General features: G+C 35.0%; 1 protein-coding gene across 2 annotated transcripts in view; it reads right to left on the bottom strand.

Moving 5' to 3' along the window:
• LOC124367661 (kelch-like protein 26) overlaps nucleotides 1-14,337 on the bottom strand; it is a 52,590-nt gene that overhangs the window by 1,770 nt on the left and 36,483 nt on the right. For both annotated transcript variants that reach the window (XM_046824666.1, XM_046824667.1), the window contains 4 exons: nucleotides 12,938-13,111; nucleotides 11,362-11,502; nucleotides 9,033-9,220; nucleotides 1,253-1,551 (listed from right to left, as the gene is read on the bottom strand). In XM_046824666.1, the coding sequence (XP_046680622.1) occupies nucleotides 1,253-1,551; nucleotides 9,033-9,220; nucleotides 11,362-11,502; nucleotides 12,938-13,111 (802 nt within the window). The remainder of the gene's footprint in view (nucleotides 1-1,252; nucleotides 1,552-9,032; nucleotides 9,221-11,361; nucleotides 11,503-12,937; nucleotides 13,112-14,337) is intronic.

A 14,337-nucleotide genomic window follows, 5' to 3' on the forward strand; every position in this document is an offset into this window, starting at 1 on the left:
TATATAGTAACACCTTTACATAGTTATTGGAATATTTTCGTTTCTTGTTGTTGTAGTTGGCGGCACTTCTATTTGCAAATGTTAGTTAAAAACAGCTGGTCTTGTTGCTTATTCATTAGATAGGTTATGTTTGATGATTTATAAAGTTGTTTTGTAAAACTACAGTGAACTTTTACTAGTGAGTATTAATTGTGCACTGTTTTTTAAGAGAATATTACTTGTGAAATTGTGTTATATTATTCTAGTAAGTGAACTTTAGTTTTCAATATGCCTACATCTTCTACAACTTCTGTTTTTAAAAGCAGAAAAGGGAAAGGCGGTAGATCTTCAAAGGTCATTCTTAGGCCTAGTGTGACAACTCCTAAAAAGTGTGACAATCCCTAAAAGTGTAACAACTCCTAAAAAGTGTAACATTTACCATATTAAAAAAAGACAGTGAAGCCCAGCAATTGTTTAAAGAAATTCAACCAGAAGGCCAATACTGCTAAGAAGAAGCTTGAGGAAGCATTAGAAGCCAAGGACAGTGAGGTAACAAATGGGTCTTGCAAAATGGGGAAATGATTTATGACCCAGTTTGCGTATGATCCTGTTTTCGTTCTATTTTCGGAACTCATCAGCATGGCGATTGCAAGACACTTTGTCCAGGTGACAAGGCTTTGTCACAAAGAGATCGGTTACCCTTTTGGGATCCAAAAGCTCCCAGAGATCGGTCACCCTTTTGGGATCCGTTACTCTGTGATGGCCAAAACGCTTTTGGATTGTTTGTCAACGCAAACTTATTCTTTGAGCTAACGCTCTTGACATATTTGTGGATTTTCTCTTTCGACTTCGATTCGTCTCTTCAGCTAAGGAGTTCGTGCGTAGAAGCAGCAGATGTTTGCTGCAACACACACAACTTAGGACAGGATGTGGATGGTAAGAAAATACCTTTTACCTAAACTAATACCGCATGCCTTAGCGTCTTTGACTTTTGTCTTTGACTTTGTAAAAAACATTATGATTGTGTTTGAGCTTGCAATCTGAAAGCGTGAAAAAATCAACATTTTCAGTACACTCAGAACCCATTAAACAATCTTTTTTTCATAAAATTTTTATCGTAAAGAGAATAAAAGTTTCAAATGTTAAAAAAACATTAGAAGAGGCTAAGTGTTAATATACAATGACAGTAAAATGTGATATAATGTCAGAACAAAAACTACAATCTGTCCATTTCTGTTATATTCGATGACACATGAGTAAATAGTTCACTCACCTGTGGCTCTGTCAAACATGGCATCGCTATGGAAGCCGCCGATAAAATAGATGATAGAGTTGACAGTAACAATGCCGGCGTGGTATCGTGGTGTAGGTACGTGCGTAACCGTATGCCAAGAGTCCGAGTCTGCATCGTAACGGTCTATGGTATCCACCAGGACCCTGTTGCCTGTGTCCAGGTCCTCGCACCAACCACCGCAAACGTACAGACTGCCTCCCACTGATAACATGGCGTGGTCTACACGTGGTGTCAACATCGGCGCACGGGGCTCCCACCGATCTTCCTCTGTATTATATCTACCAAAACAACCACCATACATGTCAAGTTTCATTTCCATATTTATCTGTTTTGATTTGAACTAAGAGCATTTCTCCATTTAACAACAGAACTACACTATGGTGTCAACGTTGGTAACAGGGCACACTAATTGCTGAAAGATTTGAGGAAAATTATTGCAGAGAATTTAATCAGGTTTAGAAATTCTTGAAAAAAAGTTCTAGAATCAGATACAACTGCTGATAGGACAATTCTCAACAATGGAAATGAAGAATGGCTAACATATAAAATAGAACCAAACCACATACCTCAAATACCAAAAGTAATTTTCCATGAAGCAAATAAACAAGAAATTGAAAAAATTATAGACATCTTAAAAAAGAAAACTTTAACAGGAGAGGGTGAGGTCTCTTCCAAATTGATCCAAATTGAGTGCAAACATAAAATCATCACTCCATTAACAAGTATTATGAACAAATAACTGCTATAAGGAACTTTTAACTGCAGGCTGAGCAAGCAAAAATGTACCCAAAATATGAAAATGGAGCATCTGATGAAGGCACCAATTATTGGCCAATCTCTCTTATTTCCAAAATCCTAGAGTGAGTAGTGTTAACCAGATTGCTGGACCACATCAAACGGAACCATTTCCTACCTCCGAGACAACATGGTTTTATAAAAGACAAATCAAAGTCAACTGCAATAGTCCAACTAATTGTAATCATCATTGACAAACTGGAAGAAGAATATATAGATACAAAGCATTGAACTTTAGCAGTGTTTGATTGTTTAGATCACAACCTCACAATAATAAGCTGCAAACTCTGGAAATCACTGATAAGGAAATAGTCTGGTTCAAAAGCTATTTAAGCAACAACAAAAAACAGATAGCATAATCATGCTACAAACAACATTGAAACACTGTGATAAAAGAAAAATCTGAACATCCACCAGTGAGCAGAGGAGTGCCACAAGGCTCTGTTCTCAGATCATTCTTCTATATACTCTTAACCAATGACTTCCCAAAATACCTTCAGAAACATTGTGAAATTGTGATGTTTGCTGATGGTACGGACATTATTCAAGCAAACAAATGTAAAGACTAAATGAAGATTGTATCATTGGTTGCTTTCAACATGGCTAAGCAATACTGCTACCTCAATGATTTGGTTATAAATTAACAAAAAAATCCAACAGCTAATTTTCACTACTACTCAAAACAATTATGAAGGCCTCCCAGAAGTAACTATAATAGAATCAGGAAAATACCTAAAACCAAAACTTATTTTGGGAACCTCATATTTATCAACTTTGTTGTAAACTCAAAAGCAGCCTTTATGCAGTAAAAAGAATGACACAGATTATCAGTGCCAGAGTATCCATGAGAGCATACTACCCTTTGAGTCCCACTTGAGATATAGCTTAATAGTTTGGGAAGGGACAACTATCTCAAATCAGTGATCAAGTCAAAGGATGTTTGTTGTATAAAAGAGAACAATAACAGCTCTAAAAGAACTAAGACCTTTGGACATATGTTGAGCAGCCTTCAAGGAACTAAGAATCCTGTCTGTTGTAGACTCTACATTCTAGCAACTTCCTCCAACAACATCATCCTCATCTCAGCCTATTTGAGAAGAAACCTTCATATCGAGGAGCAGTGTTCTTCAACATTCTACCCAAATCTCTATGAGGAGTGCAGAGAAAACCTTCAAAACTTCCTTGAGAAACTGGCTACTAGAGTGTCCAACTTACACTATTGAAGTTTGTTCAACGGAGGACACACAATTGTTGACAAATACTGACACATACACAAATTGTAACATAAACAATATGACCTTAGCTCTGTTCTCCAAGAATATTTCAATAAAGCTATATTCTATATTCTACTCACAAACATATCAAAGTATTTTATAAAATTTAAATTTTTCTGGTCAAATCACGAAAATGAAAAATTAACTGTTATTCGAATTGAGTTAATTCAACGGGATTCTTCTATACAAATCAAGGAATCACACAAAAGCAAACATACCTTCCCATTCTCAAATAAACTTAAACAATGAATATAAATGAAACTTGTTGCTTTATTGACAATTATGTCTATTTTTTGATGAGGTGTGTAAAGTATAACCCAAATATTAGTTATGATACCTTTTGCATAAGCCATGAACTAAAAAATAAGATTTATTCCCATTTATTTAGATTACTAGCAGTTATCCGCACACAATTTCGTAGGCTTTGCATGTGTATGAGTACTTCTGGTTCAAGTCAGTTATATTTCCAACACCAATGTTGAATTTGTATTGTTGCCACAACCAAATAAATATTCTTTGTTTAAAGGTTATTTTTGACGATGGAAGGATTGTGAAGGAAACCTAAGGAAAAAAATATGTCAAAAAGTGTATATTTTTGACCATTGTAATTTATTCCGGACTTAGTATTTTATGTACAATAGCTCATTTTACTTTGTTTTCCCGATCAAGGAAATATACAGGGTGTATCAAGAAAAATCATCCGATTTAATAAAATCATAACTATTCTGTTTGTTAAGCTAAAATGCGCCAACAACATACTGTTGAAAAAGAGTATCTTTTAAAGTTTTACATGGTTCCCGCTAGGTAGCAGCAGCCGCGCTTGAGTGAACGCCTACTTAATTTCTAGTGAAAATGGCGTCTGCACCACACGCCAGTTCTACGTTTTTCGTAGTGTGAGTCTGTAATAACTGTTCAGCGTGGACTTTCTTAATAAGTATGGTGTTGATCCTCCTACATCAGAGAGCATTAGACGATGGTATGCACAATTTTCAAGACACTGGTTTGTCTGTGTAAAGGCAAGTCACCGGACCGTCCCAGAGTGTCCGATGAGGACGTGGAGTGCGTCCACGTGTTTCACACGTAGCCCTCAGAAATCTGTTCGCCGCAACTGTTCGACATCTCAACATGCCTCCTACAGGGTTTGTCCGGAAAGTAATAGGACTGATTTTCTTTTGCCGAGACTGTACTTCGGAGCGAGTGCGCGCAACGACTGGATTCGGTAGAGGGGTGTTCCTAGCTAACGAACAAGCGCTGGTCAGTTGTCTCCGAGCACCTGAAGAGTCAGAACAGGCATTTTCAAGTGACGTGTTTTTGTGAGTGGTGCAAGCTGAAAAATGCACAGCGTTCGTTAGAGAAGAGGTACACGATTAGATTCAGTGTGAAACTCGGTAAATCTGCGGCAGAGACATTTGATATAATCAAGCAGGCTTACCCAGATGTTGCTTTAGCAAGAAGTGGTGTGTTTCGGTGGCACCAGGCCTTTTTGGAGGGCCGGGAAGAGGTCGCTGATGAAGACCTTGCTGGAAGACCTTCGACTTCGACAAACACCGACAATGTGACTCGTGTGCGCAAAGTTTTGAACTCAGACTGTCGACTAAGTATTCATTTAATTGCCCAGATGTTACATTTACCGAAATCTGTCGTTCATGAAATTGTGACGGAGCATTTGAACATGCGCAAAGTGTGTGCGAAGATGGTCCCAAAAGTGCTCACTGGCGACCAGAAATTGCGGCTCACACCGTCTTTTCTTGTGAATAGCTACCTGACCAAGGCCGCATCCCAACTCTTCCACAGCCGCCCTACAGCCCAGATGTGGCCCCCCCCCAGACTTTTTTGTTTTCTCGCCTAAAAAGGCAAGCATTTTGAGACGACAAAGGAGATATAAGCAGCTTGTACCGCGGCTCTCAAGGCTATTCCGGAGAATGGCTTCTGTGACGCCTTCAATGCTTGGAAATCGCGCTGGCAGCGCTGCATCGACGCAGAAGGAGCCTATCTTGAAAGTTTGTAAAGAATTGTAACGATTTTGCTCAATACATTTTTTTTAATTGACTCAGTCCTATTACTTTCCGGACAAACCCTGTATGTCCGTCTGGTGTGTGTTGCGTCGACGATTTACGCATGAAAGGATACAGACTTCAGATACTGCAAGCTCTTCGTGAGGGTGATAAAGAACGACGCGTGGAGTTTTGTAACTTCGTTCTTGATAAGATGATTGAACATTTTGTATCGCGCATAGCGTTTAGCGACGAGGCAACATTTCATTTAAATGGAAAGGTAAACCGCCATAACGTTAGAATATGGAGCACAGAAAAACCACTTGAAATTGTGCAACATGAGAGAGACTCTCCAAAATTTAATGTGTTTTGCGCGGTTTCACGGGAAAAGGTGTACGGTCCATTTTTCTTTGCTGAAGAACACTGTTACAGGAATAACATATCTCGATATGCTTGAGAATTTATCTTTTCCCCCAATTGGAGACTGATTCAAACAACTTCATTTAACCAACAGGACGGGGCCTCGCCACATTGGCATCTGGTAGTCCAGCAATTTTTAAATCAAAGAATTCGTGACTGGTGGATCGGCCGCACTGGACAAAATGACGCATCCTTACATTTCTGACCTCCAAGGTCACCGGACCTTACTGTATGTGATTTTTTCTTGTGGGGTTTCATCAAAGACTCTGTATATGTGCCTCCGCTACCAACAACAATGGATGAGCTGAGGAGGAATCGCATTACAACAGCAGTGGAATCAGTAAGTCAGGACTGATCGCTGCAGTGTGGGATGAATATGCCGTGTATCTAAAGGTGGACATATATATTGAACACCATTGAAAAGGTATGAAAAAAAAACTTTTTGAGTTTCCCTTTCAGCCAAAAAAATTAGTAATTGTATATGTTTACTACTGTTCGAAATATAGACATGCCAAATCGGATGATTCTTTTTGATACACCCTGTATAATATACATACATAGGTCTGAGAAGCCTACTTTTGTCAAATTACAAATAAGATGAGTAGTATAACAGTATTTACATTTATAGTAAATGTTAGATAGTAACTTTGTCTTTGATATGTGCATTAACAGTACTGACCAATTACTCAAATGTAGACTACAGTTACAAGGAATTTTGAGTAAAATCTATAATTTTTTCATCTGGATATTTTCTTACTCTGTGCTAACAGTGGATGCAGAAAATGTAATAAGAAGTGTTGTTACTATCAAGCTTACTCTATGCTTTCAAGACTATAAATGTAAAAAATTTAAAATAATGGTTAAATTGATTAGACAAATGGTTTTGCTATCATAAAACAATGTTTACACAGAACAGTTGATTACATTTAACAACCTCTTTCAATCTATACTGTAAAAAATCTTTCTATTTACCTGTTTTCCCATGAACTTTATATTTTAATAGTTATTCGGGGCAAAGATGAATCCAACAAATCCGAGATTATTATAATCGGTACAGAGATTCTTTAGTTATAAATGGTGTAACTAACCTGATTTTGTTTTGTACATTAACTAAAGAAAAAAAATTAAAACTTTTGTTATTCCTTATGTATAAACAATAGAACAAAATTATATTTATATTCATTGTTTTTTTGAATCAAGTTCGCGAAAGTAATAACAAAAATTGCCTAAAAATGTTTAAATTATAAGCGATGTTTTAAAGATGGCAATACTTTAATAGGCTATGACACAATACTATGTATTGTTGAAAATTAAAAATGTAAAAGAATTACATTTCAATGTTGTAATTATTCTTACTAAAATATGCTAATCTACGACCAGTGTTGGCTAAACTTTTATGTAATTAATTTTAAAAAATTGTACAATATGAGTAAATAGATCTATCCCTTTGAAGTACTACTCTGTTATCAGCTATACATCAGCTTCAGCAGGACAGTTAAAAAATGCCTGCTTTGTTTAGTTATGCCCAATACCGATACCGCAGATATACCGATAACTGTCAACACAACTAATTGTCAGTAACAATCCTGTTATTCTTGAAAATCGTTGTCAATAATTAACTCTTGACAAATATTGTTATTTTGAGTCATCCATGGAAATTTATCCTTTTTAAACTTTTCTCCTGTTTCTCCAACAGCTATACATTGTAAAAAGGACTTGCCTGATAAGGAACACAACTTAACCCAGCAACATGATTGAATTGGCATCCCTGATATGCACGACTCACTTGATGGTACTAAACTGATCTAAAGCATTGATTTTTATTCAATGATAATTTTTTGTAGCGTTTTTAAAGCTACATTGATTTATTTTTTTAATTTAAACTTAATTTAAATAAAAATTTTCAGATCGAAATATTGGGATTTAATTTTAGATTAGATTGTGAAAAGTCAGGGTAAAAACGAACATGTAATCCTTTGGCAAGTTAGTACTGGTAGTTTTAAATTGTTACGAAGGCAGGTTGACTGCCTTGAATTGATTAGAACCTGTCTTGTTGCGACTATTGTTCTCCTTGTTTGATGCAGCTGGACCAATGAGAGAGCACTACGGATGTCCTGCAAGGTTGGTTGGAAAGGGAAGTATTTAAGCACCCGCTCATAATTTTCACCCTTCCTTTGGTTATTTTCGTGAGTAAGTTGATTACAGTGCGCCGTGTTTCTTAAATTTTTTTTCCGCGAGGGATTTTTAGGTAAGCACCAAATTTATTGTACGTTTTATTGAAATTGTCTTCCAAATCTGATATTAAATTAATTTTGTTGTCTTTTTTATAGGAAAAAATTAAATTCATAGAAACTACAGAACAATCTGAATAACTTATTCTCGAGGAACAATGCAGCATAATAGAATCATACAAGTTACATTTGGTTCATGCTTGCAAGAAAAGTGAATTAAAATTGAACTTTGTTAATAACTTTAATTGAGATTTGGAAAAGTAGTAATTTATTAATATTTAACTGGAACTGTTTTATTGTGAATTATTAACTGGAAATTAATTGAACATTAATAATTGTTTGAGAGAGTTGTAATCTGAATTGCAGAGACTTGAAAGTTAAGGTTCTACTAGTGTAAAGAGAAGTCTAAATTTTTTATTTTTTTGAATTTTGAGTGAACTTAGAAGTGAACATTTTTATTTTAGTTATTTCCAAGTGGTATTAGATTTTTATTTTAAAACCTTATTATTTTATTTTAGAAGAGAGCTCTGATTTTTAGTTTGATATATTTGATTAATATATTTATTTCTTGCCAAAGGAATTTTTAAATTTACTAAATGGTTTGTCAATTCTTTGTGGAAAATATAGTGATGAAAATTCTGAAACGTTGAACTTATTAATTTGCCAGTTTAAAATAAATCCATTGTTTTTATTTAGAACTGTGATTGTTATTTTATACAAACCAGATAATATTTAATAGTTAACAAATTTAGTAATAAATTATACTTAATATTCACTAGGAGCTTACTAATAAAAAAATATTTTATATCGTCTTGGATGTCTCATTGATAATTTAAATATTAATACTCTGGAATATTAATGTCTACAATCCAAGTCGTTATATTTTTACACTATAAATAATACTGTTTGACACAATATTATTAGAATAAGGAACAAAGACACTGAAACCATAAAGAAACATTAAGAAAAATGTGGGCATATCTATTAAATTACATATTTTATAATTAATGTTAGATCAGAATCGTTAACTTGCAGTGTACAATACCTTCTCATAGAGTTGAGATCCAAGTCATGGTCCAGGCCACCAGACACATAGAGGTAGTGGTGCAGTGCAGCAGCTGCGTGCTGGGTGCAGGACCCTGGCAGTGGTGCCACACTCTCCCAACTGTCTGTCTCCGGGTCGTAACACTCGCACGCACTGTACCCCTCGCCCACTACACTCTCTTCCTCCACCTGTGGACAAGCAGGCTCATCCTAAATATACTCAATGTTTTCCACGAAAAACTAGTACTTGAATCAATTTACATGCCTTACAATTCATAATTTTAACAAAGTCATTTCATGCAAGGCGTTCATTCTTTACTATAACAATAAACAAGAGTTTTTAAGGGTTGGCTGTAAGATGGGGAAAAATCAAACATTGAACATTTTTAGTGTCGCCAAATACAAGCTTTGGAAAACTTTTATTCTATGTGGTAATGAAAAATGATTTTCAGGTTTCTGGTTTACAATACATGACTATCATTTCCTAGTTTGAAAAAAGAGGAACTCTTGAACGAACATAATTTATAACTCCTTCCGGGCGTGTAGTTTTTGAAAGTGATATACATTTCAAAAGGTTTTTACACAAAGAAATTTTTTTTTTCAAATGCATTGGAAAAATGTTTTTTAGTTATCATGTGTATGTAGATTTTAAATAATTCTGAAATTTATTTCTCTACAAAAACATTTTTTTTTAACTACCGAGGTGTAAAAAAAATATAATGTAAAACCAATGTAAAATTAATATATATATTTTTTAATGACATAAATTTGAAGGAATTTATTACGTATATAGGTTTTAGAACATGATAATACAAAATGATTTCGTAAATTAAGAAATAAATGTTTTGTGATAAAATATATGTACTGTAAAGGTAGATTTTGTAAATATGTAATTTTAACTTGCCTACTTCTTTTATGAAAAGTGTTACACAAACCGTTTTATTCCCCAGGAGGATTCACTTCTGGATGGATTATACCTTCCAGTTGCACCAACTTTTGGTATTGTAAAATCCAATTGTTACACATATCTAGGCAACCCTATGGATGACCATGAGCGGCACTTCACTAACTGCAAATGTAGAGGTATTGGGTTAGAAGGGTGGGTCAATAGGTCTACTGTAGAGAATGACTGAGTAGGTCGAGACCCTTTATAGTTAAAGGCTGTTGCTCTGAAAAGCCTTAAAAAAAGGGGTGGCTTTCTCTTCTTCCAAGTTGACGTAACTGAGATATAGCCTGCTATCCCTCCTCGAGAGATCTTGACAAAAGGTGGTCCCCTACGCCCAATCATATCCATCTTAAATGTCTTGTCACTTCAGAATGAAGCGCTACGGACCTTATAGGACTAAGTCAATTAGAGGTTTCCCAGCTTCTTGAACTAAGAGCATAGTTTTATTGTTGAGATAGTTGGACCTGATTTGTGGCCATCATTCTAAACCAGGCACAATCTCATAGAATACATTTTTTAATTTTGGAACGGTGGGCAAATGAAGAAAGCATAACTTAGTGAGACATTTAATTATGTGATAATAAATTATACATACATTATGTAGAATGGTCTCGGCTAATGATTCAAAAAGTAACATATCTTGATGTAATCAGGTGAAATGGACTGGTGATATTTGTAAAATTGGATTAAGGTTACTCTACAAATAATCTCATACTTTCATAAAAGAGCCCATTTGTTTTAAATATATAGATGTAAAATAAACATTCCTTAATCTTATATTTCCCAATCTTGATAAGTAGTATGGATCACATGTCTTTGTTTATGTGTGTTCTATAAATGGAATCAAAAGCATAGTCTTATACGCACAACATTAACAGAGAATACCTAAAATTCAGTCTATAGTACAAGACATTGCAATACAAGTCTGGGTTGTGGCACGGTGTTGCCAGCTGTAGCAAAAGAATAACAGCCGGCAACAGTAATTCAGTGTTATGGCGAAATCGAATGAATTCAACAGTCGAACGATCATTTGATTGCTTTCAAAATCCTCAATACTCACAGTATTACTGCTAATCTTGACTACTTTCTGAATCCTTCATCTTCACGATTTAAATTAATACATTTTTACATTATGATACAGAACGTGAAAAAAAATCAAACAAAAACATGCAGAATAATTGAATGCAGAAGAACAAACCAGATGTAAACAACTGGAATGAGGACAGATGTCGGCTCATACTGAGAATCAGCTGATATGACAATGTGGCAACGTGAGAGGAAATAGGGTGTGGTAATTGCCCACACGGCCAAGCTTGCAATTATGTGTCTTGTACTATAATAATATAGAATCTAATGATAGTGCTGTAAGTCTAGTGTACTGTACCTCACTGGCACCCCCTACTGCATACAGCCGATCAGCCACAACGTTGAGAGAGAAGCGGCAGCGTTCTTGCTGCATGGGGGCCATGGTTGCCCAGGTGTCACGCCGTGGACTGTATCGGAAGCCGAAAGGGTGGATGTTCTCCTGTACAAACCACTCAAAAACTTAACTTATGACTACTATAGCAATTATAATTCTAAGGATTACACACAATGTTGTGGTTTATATTGCTAAAGGCATAGTCTACACCCAGGAGGAGTAAGTAGGTGGTTGGGGTCCGGCCAATAGTGGAGCAGTGTGTTGTCACTGTTGCCATATCGCATAATTCCTGGCAAATCATCTTAATATTCTTGTTTTATAGTTTTGGATTGAAGATTCTTCCAAGCATCTTTTACGAATACTTCAATCAGCTTAACACCGCACCTTCCCTTCTCTTTAAAAATTAAAGTATTTTACAATTACTATAAAATACAAACATATCTGTGAACTTCCACTGTATTACAACATTGAATATAAAGGTAATTTGTTTAATATTTATTAATATATCTCTCCTGTACATATTTTCACGAATTTTGCACTCCATATGTGTATTAACATTAACCAATATAAATTCAAAATACAGCCAACAGATAACAAAAAATAACATATCTTAAGAAATATCTGTTTATGTAAAATTTCTTCCTTTGTTATTTCTAATTAAAAAATAAGAAAAATCATAAATAATACGAAGTATGAATAATAATTATAATATGTATTAAAATACGGTATATTTCATAGTTTTAAGACAGCATTGGTATGCATTTGTATTTAATTTTCATTTCATCTGGTGTATTTTCATGTCTTGTTTTTATTGAAACATATAATCGTGAATTGATAACAAATATGGATATTTTATTTTGATTTTATATAAAACTCTGGTCTGACAATAAAAGATGAAAAACATTACAGAAAGGAATTTAGAAGATATTTTTACATAAAAGTATAGAGTGGTAATATAGAGTTCATATAAAAATCTTTATATAATTTCTTTAATATGGACTTAGAGCAATATTTTTTTACCAAAACATAGCCCTTTTTAGTCTTTTTTTATATAGCATCTGATTTAGAACGGCTCTTTTTTGGGGGGCTCTAATGTTAAAGTTTTAGAATGTCACTAAGTCAAACTCTGTGTCTGTCAGGCAGGATGACAGTTAGGCAATGCAGCAAAACTCTGGTTGGATGAGAGTGTATGAGCCACGCCCTCAATGGTCTTCTTTGCTGCACTCTAATATAGTGGATAGAGCAGTTATCACAAGATGTCATAAGTTAACAGTGAGAGTGGTTGCTCCTTGGATGGATGACCACTAAGTGATCTGTCCATAGGAGCAAGAAACGTCTTAATTGTTTTTAAACTTTTTTGTGACAGTTTTTGAAATAATTTTATCTATAGTTATTTTACATTCAGTACTTATGGAGAGTAAAATCACGATTCACTCATTCATTCCATTCCAGGTATGTCAATTTGTCTCATTATTTGGCACTTCATTTCCAATTCATCAATGAACCCCTGTAGAACTGCCATAAAAAACACACAACAAACCTGCAGAGACTGATTGAAGCAGCCGCCCACTACATACAGGTCGTTATGCAGCACGGCTGTACCGAAGTTGCACTGCTCCACATGCGGTATGGTGGTGAGATGTCTCCACTTGCCAGAGCTTGGCAGGAAGTAGGTGATCTCATTCGTGATTCCGCCGATACCAAAGCCTCCGACCTGTTGTAGATTTCAAGTTAAAATTTTACACTTTCAAGAACTCAACAAATTTTGGGATGTTTCATAAAACAAAACTAAGCTAATTACAATTAACTCTTCAAAATGGTTTGACAGACACTACACGTCCACAGATTTTCCATTATATAATGAAACCTAACAAAAATTTGGTGAACAATTTTGAATTTAGACTTTATGACACATGTTGTCTCTTAATTAGCTGATCTTTTACAACTGTGATCCATCGAAAGTGGGTGCGACAGAGACAGCGGTATTGTTTAAAAAATTGTGATACTGACTTTGCTCAGTTTGCCAGTGTCACCTCTCGCTACGCAATACATTTTGTTATTATTGTGTACTTGTATTTTTAATTATGTGTTTTTGTTTAATATAATGTTAAATCATATTTAACAGTTTTCAGAATCAAATTTATAACTTAGTGTCTATTTTCAATTGTCACAATTGATGTATATGGGGTTCATAATGTAGATTTTGTCATCACTTGTTTTTGGCCAGCCAGTTGAATGTCCTTTCAACACACTTCCTTTGTCACGAAACTGGTTAAACCAGTGATGAATTGCTTTATCATCTGGTGAATTTTGCCCTTGATACATAACTCGAAACCGGCACTTAAATAATCAATTTCAAATCTGAGTATCACAGAACACACTGTGCCTTCTGTTGCGCCATAAACATCATATTCGTTGGCAACAGAAGTGTCAGTCACAATAATGGACTGCCACAGCGTGGCTGTTCTGCGCATGCTACGGTCAACATTTCCACCCACGTTACATGGAAAACAAAACTTAGTTATTTCAAATTCAATTTGATGTTAAATCGTTTAGTTATCTTGAATAGTTTTTAAGTAACGGCCGTTCAAAATCCTGGTGTTCTCTTTCGGAAACCCTGTTGTTTTTTTTACGAATTATTATTTACACTATAGTATTTTTTGAGAGTTGACAAAAAAATAATCTAAAATAAGAATTGATTTAACTGCAATAAGCAAAATAACAAAATATCTTATTTATAAGTGGTCCATATAACAACTAATGCCGAATAAAAAATATTCGTTTTAAATAGGTCTAACCAGAACCACATTTAAATATCTGATTCAGCAGGTATGATATTTTATACTTTCAAATACTACTATAGTGCAAAATCCAGCTGTGCAAAGCACAGGTGTTAAGTAAAGGTATACCTTAACCTTAGACTTGATCAATTTACTTAAG

The sequence above is a fragment of the Homalodisca vitripennis genome, chromosome 8, assembly GCF_021130785.1.
Source record: "Homalodisca vitripennis isolate AUS2020 chromosome 8, UT_GWSS_2.1, whole genome shotgun sequence".
Lineage (NCBI taxonomy): Eukaryota > Metazoa > Arthropoda > Insecta > Hemiptera > Cicadellidae > Homalodisca > Homalodisca vitripennis.